The sequence below is a fragment of the Larimichthys crocea genome, chromosome XIX (assembly GCF_000972845.2).
Source record: "Larimichthys crocea isolate SSNF chromosome XIX, L_crocea_2.0, whole genome shotgun sequence".
NCBI lineage: Eukaryota > Metazoa > Chordata > Actinopteri > Sciaenidae > Larimichthys > Larimichthys crocea.
In genome coordinates, this window is record NC_040029.1 from 3,081,764 (window position 1) to 3,096,795 (window position 15,032).

The window sequence follows — 15,032 nt, forward strand, 5'->3', positions numbered from 1 at the left end:
TGCAACAGTGCTGCCTCTGTGGATTTGGCTCCTTTTATGCACACGTCTCATCGCACATACATATGCATGAATGTCATCAAACAGAAGGTATTAGAATTTGAATTCATTTTTAACCAATTCCTCAAAAGTTAAGATTATCTTGTGTACAGCCATCTGCAGGTTTTGTGTGGGTGAAAAAAAAAAAATCAAGAATCCGATCAAGGCAAGTGACCCGAAGCGACATTAAAAGCAAGAAAAGGCTCTCGAGTTTTAAAATTACAAGTACCCTTATTAGCCAGTGTGTTAGAGAAGTGTCCATGGTGCTGCGTGCTTCGGCTCGATGGTGCTGCCAAGTTACCAGGTGAGTAATAACACACCTAGGGATGCATTTCTGCACGTCAATATTTCTTTGCAGAGGTGACGCAGTTGCAAACAGATCCTGCAGCGGTAAACACTTTAATGCTGATAATGATATGAACACTTTTCATCACTCCAGCATTAAAAAGAAGTAATTCCGTGTGTCCACGCCCCAAAAGAAACTGCGTGGTAACAAGACACGGTGTCAGGTGTTTGCTCGCGCCCTGGGCCCAAGGCTCAGTTTCAGGGTGAGCAGGGCTGGAACAGGAAAGATCACATCCTTGTCACGTCTGACTTTACCCGTGGAGGTAAAAGATGTATGACATCCCCTCGGGACAGGCCTCAGGAAGAGAGAAGTTTGCCGCCGATGTGCTGACGTGTCCTTTCCAGTCTCATATGATCATTACCTGAATGTCGTCTGGTGCTGGACTGAAGGTCAGGCAAAACAAGCAACTAAAAATAATTGGTGATTGCATAAAAAGGTTTACTAACAAGGGTGAAACTGCAGTTTGGCATGAGAAAATGAGCCATTTTCACAAGTAAAAAATATTTTTTAAAAATCATATCTTCAAGTGACTATTGGAACTTCCTGTCAAAGTAATATTCTCAGACATGTCTTTATCTAAAATGTGGACTTCATCTGAACTACGCATGAAATAACTCAACAAGAAAAAGCTGCTCTGACAGAGATGACGCATGATAAATCAGTAAAGCGGTCACGGTCAAGAAGAGCAGCGATACAATAACAATGTCATAAAAACAAATGACAAACAATCTCCAAAATTAACTTGTTTACTAATTTATAGACATAAGTGACAGCCCTGCATTCCCTCCTTGCACCAACAATAAAACGCCGTGAAGCTAACTGTGTGAAGGCAGAACAGAAGATCATTTTCTCAAAGATTTAATACCCTGGAATGGGGAAAATCCAAAAAGTAATTGTCACTTATGGTGTACATTTTTTCCGCCCGTCTACTGTTCCTCGGGTATCAGAGCTGACGCTGAGGATAATTTGATCCATTCAGGTCAGCTCGGGTATTAGACATAATGACACACAGGCCAAAGACCCGTGGCAGTAAAATGAGAGCCTGCGTATAATAATTTCAATGCGAACTGAGTCTCGGTTATGTGAACCGGTGAGGACGTCCCAACAAAAAGCTTTATTCTTGGTGGATACGTGGGAGCCAAGAGGCTAACTGTGCACACGTCTTCTGGGATGGTGTCAGTGCCACAATTAAAAAGATATATTGGGGTATGAAATACCAAATGAATGGAAAAGACTGAATCTCCAACCATAGATTTCTATGGGAATTAATGGGAAGGGTGAATTTACTACATTTAAGATTGGCAGGGGACTTAAATATAGTTGGGGAAAATATTTTTGAGCTTGACTTAAACAAGCAGATTTCATGCAGGTACACACCTGCACTTTCGCAGGGGTACTGAGGCCACGCCCCCTACATGCACCCTTGGATGACAAAGTTTTGATGATTATGGGGGGTAAATATATTTGATATATGGTATTAATGTTTAACTTGCAAACGGCGCATGAAAATGTATTCGTACAGTAGATAGATAGCTCATAAGTTAGATGCAAAATAAGCCATAGCATCATTTCACTGACCGTTTAGTAGGTTCTTGTGATGCTCGTTTACCCCCCAATTACTAAATTACCCCCAATTACCAGTTAATTCCCAGAAATTTCCATAATTCCTACATATAAAACCAAGAAAGATTTGTTTCTGTTTCTGTTCTGACTATGAATACCTGCAGGTTTTCTTTGTGTTCTCTTATTTCGTTGTATTCATGAAGAAAAAAAATGAAAAAGCTTTCTTAAATTGTAGATAAATGAGAACATACCAGAATATTTTTGTGAGTTTTGATCGGCTAAACTGTGCAATAACATGAATACAGAAAGTTGGAGTGAATTAAAGTATTCATCAAGAGGATGCATGGTTGCTCCTAATAATCTGTGAAATCATGTTTGTTTTCTATCTTTAAAAAAAAAACAAGACAGGGCCTCATGTACAAAGCTTGCGTCGCCACAAAAAGTGGCGTACGTCCTTCCCACGCTCACGTTCAAATGTATCAAAACGTGAAACAATCGTGAGAATGTGCGTGCCCCACGCCAACTCATAGCTGTCGTACGCACGTTTTCTACAGCTATTGTTCCTTTGGCGACACTTAGAGGTGACGCTGGGAAAACTGTTAATAATGTGAAAAAGTAGTCATAGAGTGATGTGCACATCAGAGGCACACTTAGAACAATTAACACACCCACATGTTTGCAATTATATAAGTGGATATAAAAGCATGCACAATGTGATGAAGAAAATGATATTAACAAAGGCAGCGTTAGCGTTGTTAGAGGACCTTGCAACGGACCGCCGTGAGCGATTTAAGGAACGCAAGGATTTACTTGCAAACCATGATAATTGGGTCATAAGACGATTTCGGTTACCAAGGCCAGTGTTACTGGAGTTACTGCAGAGCTGCGGCCGGCCCGAGAGCGCAACGGGGGCCGGCGGGCCGGCTGCCTGACTACGCGGGGTTCTTGGCAACAGGGACATTCCAGCGGGAGCTGGCGATCGGTCAGGAGTGTGCCAGTTACCCTGAGCCATGCCAGCTGTGTGGGACGGAATCATCCGATGTCTTCCTGGTACATCAGATTCCCATACAGTGCTGTTGAACAGGCCGACATTAAAGCGCAGTTTGCAGCGGGAGCCAGTTTCCCTGATGTAATCGGAGCTATTGACTGCACACACATTGCTATAAAAATCACAGAGATTTTTTTTTATGTTAGAGGAAACATTTTCATTCCATCATGTTCAAATCATATGTGATGCGCGAATGCAGCTAACTAACATGTCGGGCAAGGTGGCCTGGTTTCAACGCACGACCATTCATTATGACTAACAGCATTGCTGAGAACAGGCTGGAGACTGGCACGGTGCGCGATGGGTGGCTTCTATCGTTTTAAAATTGTCCGTATGTAAGCTGCTTTACATACGGGACAATTAAACGAATAAACTCTTTACTTACCCAGAAGCCGTGCCAGTGTGCCAGTGTGCCAGTGCATATTTGGGCATGTGGCATTCAAATATTCATGTTTTTGGTTTTCTTATTTTCTGCTGGTGAAATTAGAGCTGCAGAGCTTCTAACAAGCCCCTGATTGTTCCCTGTGTTCAGTATTCTTGTCAGTAAAAGCGGGCGTAAAAATGTCAGCCGCAGCGCCACGCCTGTCCACACCTGTCCACACCTGTGTGTGTGCGCTGCTGCTCGCATCCCACGGCATTTACAGCCTCACACAACACGCTCCCACTCACGTCTTTTTTTTGTGTCATATTATCCCTGTTGACAGGGCACCCAAACAGAATCTCCACTTCATTCATAGAACTTAGCTCAGACTCTGTGAAAATTCATTGTTTTCCTTTGTTTATCGCGTTATCTGATCGGACAAAGAGGTGAATCTCAGGTCCGGGTCTATTTAAATAGATTTGCATAGGTAAATGGGGCGTGGACAGGGAGGAGTTGCAACATGCGCTCAATTCCCACGTGGATTGGCATGTACAAAAGAAACGTGCTTGGATCCATGCGAACGCACACTTTGATACATCTGATATTTTTTGTGCGTTACGACAGTTTCCGGGTTCTGGCGTACGCCAAGTTTTAGTAGGAAATCCACGCAAGTATTCGTACAAGAGGCCCCAGATGTTTATTTCATGCTTTTCAACAGGTGTGCTTCTCACAATCGGCCCCATCTAATGTTCAAACTGTGCTCCAAATGGAGACAGAATATTAAATTCAGATGCATTAAGATTTCATGGGTCATTTATGGGGAGCAAAGAAGAAAACCCTGTTTCCCCTTAAACTCATTACCAATCATATCAGGCCAAATCATCCACCAAGTGAGTGAACACAGGAAGCGCAAAGTATCCTGCTGCCTCCCCTATCTAATCAAGGACATGAAATGGATTTTGATGGGCTGCTGGACGGCGGTCAGCAGACTGTGCTGCAGCTCCGGCAGCGCCGTTAAAAATCAATCCATCATATGCTAAACAAACTGGACAGGACCCCTTGTTCCCTGGAAACCCTGGGTGATGTTCCAGGAAAATATGTGGACTGGGTTGCCCCACATGAACCACACGGTTATGTAAACGGAGCGTATAGATGCATCTGCTGTACAAACCGAGCTAATCTTGAGTCATCTTGACTTACACACGAATGATTGCTTGATCAAGCATGGCGAGATTTGATTCCCCTTCCAGCTGCTCGAGTAAATGGAAAAAGTGCAAGTGTCTCTTGGCCATAGTTTGGGTACGGCGGCGCTTTACATAGTGGGTTTGGGTTACCCCGCATGTTTGCATGTGCGTTTAAACAAACAAGAGCGAGTCCGATGCTCCTGCAAAAGGGCTTCAAACACTCAGCGAGTGCTGCACTTGTTTCTTTGTGTTCTTTATTTTCTCCGGGAGCTGATTTAATCTCCCGGAGCTTTACTGTATCCTGTTGTTTCTCTGGGCATTAGAGAACAATCAATTCCAATCTCAGGTTTCTAATGAAGCCTCCCATCGAGCCACACAGGTCTATTAATGGCATGAATAACTTATTGATGGTTTTTCTGGACCTGTGCTATTATGGTATTATGCTCCAATGCAGCTGTATCAGCGTTAAATCTCCCAGATAAGGTTTCATGAATATAGTCAATGTCGTGTTCGGGGAGGTGGACGAGTGGAACGGTTCAATCCAATTTAAAAGAAGATGTAAAAAAAAAAAAACGAGCAGCTTTATATCATAACTCTGTTAGAGCTCCTTTGTGGTTTCATCGCCTGGCTCACGCAGCGCCACAAATACATTCACTTTTGCTACGCTAGAAACCCGTACACGTTCACCACGCCTCTGGATTTTCCAGATATGTCAGACACGTCTCTCGTATGAGGCCGATTGATGGGCTTTGCCGTCTTTTCGTGACAGATGGCACTTTGGGTGAAAGTCGCGTCAAAGAAAAAAAAAAAGGCAAGTAAGTAGGTCACATACCTTGGTGAGTCATTCCTCAATAAACTCTGACTTCTTCCTCTTTAGAAACGACTGCTCACAGTATGACTACATTTCCCATAATTTGAGGGATATAAAGTTATACAGCCGTCACTGACTGTGGGCTCTGACTCTAACTGTTTTAGTCTATGTTTAATGAATTAGCAGTGTACTCATGAATGTTCAGACATCCAACACTGGCTACTAAGAAAACATAAAACATCATAATTGTTATAGCAGTTCTGAAGTCATAAGGTCTTCCTCTTTGATTTCTAAACAGATTTATGGACATCGTCACAGATACTGCTGGAGGTGTTCGTCATGTGTGTGTATCATGTTGCTGGAGTACAAAGTTTGACCCATATTGCAGCAATCAAGCGCTAATGGTTTCTAAAGTACCTCGACGGTCTCCGTGAGCCACTCCTGCAGCTCCGGCTATACCAAAACAAATCAATACAAGAACTTCCCGTTTTCGCCAGCTTGCAGTTTTTCCCGCATCACACCTTAGAGTTTAAAAACCACCGGCTACTCACCGTAAGCGGTCATGGTACCCACATAGGGCCCGTCCATGACGCTTTGGTTCTCCTCGGCTAAAGCCTTGATGTAGCGCTTGCTGAGGTCCAGGATCTGCTGCCTCAGCACGGCGCTGTTCTCGTGGCTGGCTCGCTGCTGGATGGTGAAGTGCAGCAGCATCATGCCCCAGATGAACCCGAAGCTGACCAGGAAGAAGCCCAGCTTCTGGGACGACAGCTTCCACAGGAAAGGTGTAGCCATGCTGACCTGACAGAGGGGGTTTTCTGGCAGGGGGGAGGGGGTGGCTGACGTGAGTCTGATTTGACCGAGGGAAGGAGCAGAGGTGTGGGAGGAGAATCAGGAGGGCAGGCGTGGCATGGCCGTGTCAGTCTGTGTAGCTGCGGTGGTTTGCGCGGCTCGTCTGCCTCACCGGTGCGATTTCCTTTTCTGACCCATCCTCGTCGCTCAGTAACATCTCAGGGGACTGAGTCCGGCCTGATGCATCCTGCAGGAGAGAAGAGGAAAGTCAGTCTGTTAAACACATAAAATGAGGAAGTTCCCCCTCCCAAGCCAATCCCAGACAGAGACAGTGAGTCTGCAGCCATTAATCACAAAATTAAAAAAACTATGTTAAAACAATGGCTCTTACAAGTTCTGAGAGCTCAAAATAACATTGTCAGATCGCTTATTTAGTCCAAAACCCCAATATATTAAACACACAATGATAAAAAGGACAAAGATAATTCCATATTTGTCCTCAAAAAACAAGCTCACAGACAGAAACCAGACACTCGAGATGACAAAGCATGACAGCACAGCTGCAGCGTGTGGGCATGGTGAAGTTCATTTGATTTGAATACGGTTTAGAGAACAAGGAACCAACCGCGGAGGGGTGGAGGTGTTCGACGTGAGCGCAACAGATCTGTGTGACGGTGACACATCAGAATTTACAGTGTAGAGAGTATGCAGGGGAACTTCTCCTCACCTTGTTTTGTCAATAAAGGATGATTTTATTAACACATATTGTCACATCCAACTAAAATCTCTTTCAAAAAATAAGCGCTGGCGTAGATTATGTCTGCTGTGGAAACGATACAGACTTTAAAAACAAGAATACTTGCAACTACTGGCGAAAAACATGATAAGTAATTTAAAGTTTAATGCTTCTCTGACTCGACAAAGAGAGGCTACACGGGACAGCCTTGTCTCACCCAGCCTGATCTCCGTGATTGATGGGGCTGCGTGCAATTTATGCAAGAAGGGTTTATAGTTCCCTCAAAATGTATAAACATTTGGATAGGCTACGATTTATCTTCCTCGCTGACAAGCAGGAACACGGACTGAATTTTAAATAGGTTCCTGTTTCTATATTTACCTGTTGTTTTTTTCTCTTCTTTTTTTTAAAAAATGCCAAATGTTCAACAGGTTTTTCTGCCCCGGCGAATGAAGAAGGGCTCGAGTGTGTGTGATCTGTCAAGAAGGTCAAAGTTTTGACTCATTTACACCCATGAAAGAAACAAAGAAATGTGTGGGAGGTAAATGATCACAGCCCAGGTAAAGTTTTACTAGATCATATTCATATTTTAGTCTATAAAATGTCAGAAAAACCTGACTTTCATCCATCAAAAGTTCAGAGAGTCCAAAGTAATGTGGTTAAAATGATTGCTCCATTTTTTCAATGATGTAAACAGAAAAGCTACAAACAGTCTTATCTCAGAGGGTGGAGTCAGACATGATTTGGCATTTCTTTTGAAAAAAACAAAACAAAAAACGATTTCCTGTTTTTTTTTTTTTTAAAAATCGACTTTGAGGGAAAGGTGCCAACCGTGGTAGCACGACATCCCGAGTTCGTGTCCAGCTGACTTCATTTCCCATCACTTTCTTCCCTCATTTCCTCTCATTTGTCAACTGTCAGCCGTCCAGAGAAGGCCCGTCCGACAAAGGAAAAAAAATAAAAAATCATATTTCCTCGGATTAATTGTTTCAGCGCTAAAAAGCAGCAGCTGTTATCGGTAAAGAAGTGGTCATGTGCCATTTGGGTTGAAGATTTCGACCGATACACTTGCTCTGAGTACTTACTCTTGGGTATGTTAAACAATGAAAGTCATGTCTATAACCTCGGTTACCTTACACCATGTGTGATGGAGTTGGATGACGCAGAGACGCAGCTATTCGATCTCAAAAAAGCAAAGTGTGAACGCATTCAAGATGGACTGAAATTTGACAGATTTTAGCCAGATGCTTAAAAAAAAAAATTACTCCAACTTTAACCGTGCCAGTGAGCAATCCAAGGACTCAAGGAATCAAGCTCAAGCGTAAACGAAAGTGTAAATATCACCTCGATTTTATCTGGATGTGGGAGTGTAAAGACTTATCTGAGTCACTTTAAACCACAAGCCCGTCTTAGTTTCCTGCACCCGAAATTTTTATTTTGCAACTGCGTCAGCACCTCGCTGATGCAATTTCCCTTTGCGACTACTATTAAGAGTAGAGTTTACTGTAGACACAAAACAATGACGTGTGTTGTGAAGTGCTTCGTCAATGCCGTAAATAAAATAAAAATAAAAAAGTCAGATGTGGAAGTTCATGGGCAGATATTTGCATGCTTGATCAGACGATATTCGCCGTGTCCTGCACTGTGAGCAGCTTCATAGGTCTGCGAGATCAAAGCCTGCCAGGCGAATTAATCTGCCATTTTACTGCTTTGCTACTGCTTCTTTTTATTGCTGATTGAACGCAGCCATGCCAACAACAAAACATTTGGCCAAAAACCATCTAAAACTTTTGCCAATAACCCCCGAAATGAGGCGGCCCCGCGGCTTTTTACAAAGCCATTAAACAGTTCAAGAAGTCTTAACTGATAACTTCGAGGCGATGTATGCGTGGCTGAAGAAATGCGTCTGGCTTTAGGGCATGAAGAAGAAAAAGAAGAAAAACAACTTTGGATGCGTGCGAGCCAGAAGAAAAGGATGTTCTCTCATCTGCATTCAACCGCTGTCGCTATAAAAAAGGAGGCTAAAGTGTGGGGAGGGGGATTTCTGCAGCCTTTGCTTTTGAACCGCATCCCTTTTATTCTCTTTCAAAAAGCGGCTCTAACCAGGTCAGGACCACAAGCCGCCTGCGAAGGAAGCCGAAAACACAACCCGAGAATCCTTTCACCTGTCCATATTTATTAAAATCGGCGCGTTTAAGCAGTCAGTGTTGCGGCAGAGATGGTCAGAATCATCTGCACCTTCCCAAGAAGCACAAAAAGGAAAGCCTGCACAAAAGCCTCTTTTCACCTTACATCCATCAGCTTCATAAATAGGTCAGAGGCGGCTGCAAGCAGCTTCCAACAGGACTGGAGTCTCACAGCAGGTTATGACACACCATAACTGTTCGGCCGTTTAAGACAACGGCTCGTGTTTGTTTTCCGCGCGGACAAAGCCGTCTGTCTCGTCTGGATTCCTGCGGTCTTTCCTTTTAGAATTTAACTTTATGATGTGTGCGAGACGAGGCTTTCAGCAGGGGGGAGAAATCTCTTCGCTCCACTGTGAATTCATGAGACAAGCCCTTGGCAGTGGCGGCGTGCAATCTGCAGGCGCCCGATACCATCGGATGTCTCTCGTTGCTCGGGAGTCGCTCGGAGGAGGAGAGCAGGAAAAAAAAAAGGCTGGCAGCGCTCGCTTGGTTTTTGGAGGATGGGAGGCTTTGGGGCTGTTTATCAGAGAGAGGGAACGCCGCTCAGACTGCCCCGTGGTACAGTGCTGTAAGGAGCACGAGCCAAAATCCACACAATACATTGACTCAGCCGCTTCGGCTCGCGAACACACACAATCTCAGCCGGAGCTGGCTCTCTTGTCTGGCCTGATTTCCTGTGTCCATTCGTCTTATTTAAGACTGAAAGCGATCACTCCTTTGTTAGGAAGCGTTCCAATCATGGGCTGTGCCCTATAATCCGGAGAGAAAGGGGGGCGATGCAGCCATTCAACACCCCGGCAGTGCATATATCTCCTCTCAGTTACCTTCTGGTTTCCAATTCAGGATCTTAATTTGTCTGGCAGGGAGCCCTCTGGCTCGCAGCGGCAACAGCAGCAGTGAAACGGTGTGTGTTGACAGCCAGCTGAGGTTGCAGAGTATATGATCCCTCGCAACTCGAGATGATAACGAAACAACCTGCTGAATGCTTTTTTCATTGTCGGGGCAGAAAAACCTGCAGGTTCAAGAGGCGGCGAGGACAGAAACAAGTGAATCATTCAGGCCTGGGAGAAATTACTGCCCTCCCAAATCCGCTACAAAAAGAACTTTCTCCTGTTACGGCTGAAATTTCAGCTTGAAAACTACATTTGTTGCTCAGTTTAGTATCAACTACACCTTGGCACTGATACGCCCAGCCAGGCATGGAAAGAGGAGGTTGTGTTCTGACGGGAAAAAGTCGGCTTAAAAAAGCAGAACTACGATGCAAACGCTGATTATTTTAAGATCTGTAATTGGTTTCCTGGACAGTCTTTGGGTTTTCACACCACGCTCTGTGAACTTGGTGCACCGGAAAGTTTAATCCAGACTAGAGATGACAAATTCATCTAAATTAAAAACCCAAATCTAAAAACAAAACACACATTAATCAGAGCCGGTGCGGCTGATTGCTTTTTAGCAGTCGCATAATAAGTGGAGACCATCTGTTGATAATCAAGGTGGGACGAGTGATTTACACATTCAATACGCACGTATGCGGACGTTCGGACAGCTGGCGGGTCGGTTTCCTGTCGTGAGCGGCGTTACGAAGGCGAAAACTTCAAAATCAATGACAGTGTTTGTAAAAAAAAGAACAGATCGGGAGCCGGACACAAGAAGATTTCCATGGAAGTGAATATTCCTGAGCTCCACAGCAAACTAAAAATAAGAAATAAAAACAAGCTTGTTATCCGGGCTGAAAGTTGAGACGATTTCTATTTCGGATGGCGACAGAGAAACCCGACTAAGCATACATAACAGAAGAGTTTCCAGCTTTCAGGAAATATTCATTCAGATTAACAAATACCAAGAAGGACGGCAGCTATCAAGCGCTTTTACTCTATGGAAGTCACGGGGATTTAGAGTGGACAATGATATTACGACGATATTAATACTCTCCAACAGAGTCCTAATCGCATAACCTCTGCCCCTGTTCCGTCATATCCTGAACTCAGTTAAGTCCGGGCCAGATGGCCGAGGCGAGGTAAAGACTCTCTGCATCTTTGATTGGAGCTGGAAATAAACCTCCTCAGGAGTGTGGTGTGTTCAATAAAAAGGTGAAGAAGAAGAAGAAGAAGAAGCAGGCCGAGGGTGATCTGCAGTAGATTCCAGTGCATTAGCCCGAGTCTAAAAAGAGAAAGCATGAAGTGAACTGAAATAACATACACTAAGAGCTCGTTGCATAACCGCAGAAAGTAAGTGAAATATGCTCGAGATGGAGCCTCGGCCATCAATTATGGATCGACTGTGAATATAAACGGAGACGTCTCACAGTCAGGTAAGTTCACGGCAGCCAGCGACTTTGAAATTTCCTGTATGGAAAGGTCATAGTGTGTTTTCTTGTGCTTACATTATAGTAAATGAAATATTGTTTGGTTTTGGTCAACAGTCAAGCTTTGTGAGGCACATTTTAATGGACCAAACAATAGAAAATAAGCAGCAGATGAATTGTTCTCTGTCCTAGTTTGGTTCATCTGGTGAAAATGGAAAAGACTGTTGCCCCTTTTTGTTCTGTTCACGCTCACACTGGCTTTTTACAAACATCTGTGGGCATGAAGTCACACGGACTTGACATGTACAGTAACCCATTGTCATGCCGCATCGTCGGCGCTGCACGGACACGCAGGGGGAATCCAAGTGTGACTGACGGCAGCTCTCGCTGCACTTTACCGCGCCGCACTCGTGTGTTTGTCTTCGCTGGGGTCGCAAGAAGAACATTAAAGAATAACTTTACTGCTGTAGATCATGAATAATGACTTTCTGCATGATCATGGTGACATACTGTCAACTGAATTTTGACTGTGTGTGTCACTGATACGGATCTCTTCTTTGGCAGGGTTAAATGGTTTCGTTTTGAAACGCATATCTTCTACCGCAGAGTCCTGCCGTTGGTCACAAAATAAAAACGCACCACAGTTTGAGACCCCTTGAAAAGTTTGGTGTCGGTGGTAGGTGTGAAGTGTAACTCAGATCACAGAAAACAAAGAAAATGATGACCTCAAATGGAAATAAGCTGGAGAAATTTCCCCACATAAAAGTGTCTCAAAAATTTTAAATATCAAATTGTTGCAAAGTCATTTTCTGTCGACTCGCCACGGTGAAAACTTTGGCCGAGACAAAAGCCAATCATGAAGATTCGGGATGGCCTCGCGCCAAACTTATGACCCACCTTTCTGTCTCACGCGTGCTGCGACAGCCGTCCATTTGGCTCGCGCGCCTCACAGCCTCACGTCTTAGGGATTAGTTTCAAGTATCAAGTACAAAAAAAAAAAAAAAAAAAAAAAAAACTCATCGAGGAAAGGGAGAAACAGTTCATGTCCGTCCTCTCCCCAGACCACGACTGGCTGTGCTAGTTCGGCCTGTTTGCCCAGCCGATAGAGACATGATCCTGATGATATGTCCCCGCTGCCATGGAGACCGGTGTGACTCTGCATCTTAATGGACTTCTTCACATAAGCCCCGCCTCTTAATTATTCATTAGGCCCTCCAGAGAAAACAGGCCCTGCTGCTGCGGCTCCACCACCTTCCTGGTGTGAATCCAGCTTGTAACCAGATAGCAAGATCTAACACCATCAGAGAATAATATCATCTAAAACTGTTCTGCAATGGCGCCCATTTCATAAGTTTTGCATAAAAATTTACATATTCAAAATATTATGGTTGGTTTAGGAAGCAGGAGCTCGAGGGATCAGGTGGGGTTTCATTTAATTGAAGTTATTTTAAACATGATCGGATATATTTTAACTATTACACAACATCCGGTTGTCCTTACAGGTACAGTGGGCATGTCCTGTGCTGACGTGTCCTCGCTGAGTTTGAAGCCCCGCCATCTGACAACCTTGACCTCCGCGGTGAGAGGTCCAGCATCCAACCCTGGGAATCCTGTCGCTCAGGTTCCACCTGGAGAGGCCCAGCGAAAACCTGGCGGTTCTCCCACGCGCTGGTGAGAATCAGTGAACTCTTGACTGTCCTCACACACACAGAAAAAAAAAAAGGAACCACCTCAGCACTTTTGGGAGAAACAAAACATGCTGAATTTCACACCATCACCGTCATGGAAAAGTAAGTCAAGGAGGAGGTGACACACAAAAAAAAAACGCTCGATTCTTTTTAAGTCGTGCTGTCTGCGGCAGAGTTAATTTTGATTTCAACCCAACACAAAAAGGAAGCAGACAAAATTGTTGTGGTCTCACTTATAACGCAGGAAGTCACAGTGATGACCTAAAAGACGGCGCTCAGACAAACAACAAAAGCTCTTTGCATACTGTAAAACTTTGCATAGATTGTTCTGGGGGCACAGGAGGGGGAAGCTGCTGCTGTTTAACCTGCCACACAGCATGTCTGCTGGAGATGATCGGCACCTGAACAAGACTGGCATGCTGAAAAACGAGCCTGCACGCAAAGCACGGAGAAGAAAAAAGGCAAGATGAAGTGCTGAGGGGTTAACTTGACACTTGCTTTGTCCTGTCACAACCGCACACAAGCTCTGCTGTTATCACAACAGAAGCTGAGGATTCATATCTAAAACATAAGTCAGAAGTGATTTAAAAAAAGAAGGTGCACATACGGGCACCGCAACGTGCAAGTGCAGCGTTTAAAAAAAGGCCAATGAACTGTTATGCAATGATATATATGCAAACATACACACTACCCAGCGAGGGCCTTCACTGACTACATTAAATTTAAAAATAAAAAATAAAAACCCTGCGGCCGTCTGCACTGCATGTCCAAGTCACACACACATAAAACTAATCCTAATTCCTCTAAAACCCTCAAAAGAAGTCCGGACTGGCAAAACGTCTTCTTCATGTCATCGAATACGACGACACGGATGCATCCACTGCCTTCAGCTGTGGAGGTCCGACTAGTTTTTGATAGCAGCAGCATACCAAGTAATATCCCACTCCCTGATGGTAGTTAGGTTATTAAACAGCAGCTTAATATTCCCCCGTCTGAGACAAAAAGCAGGTATGAAACTGAGGATGTGATTCATGTTTGACATTGCCGTAAAAGGCCCTAATCTTCCTTTTATTGCCTCTTCAGTGGGCTTTGTGACTCGCCCTACCAAGCTTTGCAACTTGCAGAGCTTCCGAACAGTAGGCCGACTGTAAAGAAGCGCGATGGGGGGGAAAAGAGCGGCAGTGCCAAGGTGGAGTGAGGTTTCTGCCTTTAAAAAAAAAAAAAAAAAAAGTGTAATCAACGTGGCTTCTTCTTCTTTAATAAAAAAAAGATTTTAAAACCTCAAGTAAGAGAAGACAGGTGTGTGAGAGTGTGTTTGTGCTCCGAGAACAGGAGGCCTTTAATCACAGAAAGGCCAAGTGTTCCACTTCCCTGCATGGCATCCATCAACACAGCCCAGTTCTCCCTCCGATCCCTCCACCACCACCGCCGCCACCTCTGCTGGCTCTCCATCCAACCGACCCCCCTCCTCCTGCAGCTCCACCACCTCATCGCCGCACACCCTCGCAACGATTTCTTGCCAGTGAAGCATGCCACCGAAGCAAAGCTCCTTTTCCTCAGGATTTATAATCCCGAGAGCTCCGGCAAAAAAAAAAAAAGGTGGCTGAAAGAGCTCTTTATAAAGCCGAGGGGGGGGGGTTGTGGTTCACCTCGGGATGGTCGCTACACACTCTCAGCTCTCAAGCCTTTAGACGAGGATCACGAAGCGAGGGACTGGGTCAGATTGAATAAAATGAATAAAAAAGATATAGCTGTCGCTGCTCATCTGTTGACCACTCACACACAATCACACTGGGGAGGGAGGGCTGCATGATAATGACACACGGGATCCATCTCGTGTAATCAAATCAAGCATGTTGTTAACCTGATTACGCCTCATGGGAGGAGGGCAGGCTGGAAATGAGTGGACTTGTTTGGAAGTGACCTAAAAAAATATAAAAAAAAAAAAAACACACATAATATTCCAACACCCATTCAAT

At 44.4% G+C, this 15,032-nt stretch overlaps 1 protein-coding gene across 3 annotated transcripts in view; it reads right to left on the minus strand.

Moving 5' to 3' along the window:
* mgat5 (alpha-1,6-mannosylglycoprotein 6-beta-N-acetylglucosaminyltransferase) overlaps positions 1 to 15,032 on the minus strand; it is a 76,799-nt gene that overhangs the window by 58,886 nt on the left and 2,881 nt on the right. For 2 of the 3 annotated variants that reach the window (XM_027291850.1, XM_027291848.1), the window contains exon 2: positions 5,901 to 6,385. In XM_027291850.1, coding sequence (XP_027147651.1) covers positions 5,901 to 6,141 — 241 coding nt within the window. In that variant the 5' untranslated portion in view covers positions 6,142 to 6,385. Of the gene's footprint in view, positions 1 to 5,900; positions 6,386 to 12,865; positions 13,059 to 15,032 lie in introns of all 3 variants that reach the window. The other variant, XM_027291849.1, reaches the window with a different exon arrangement.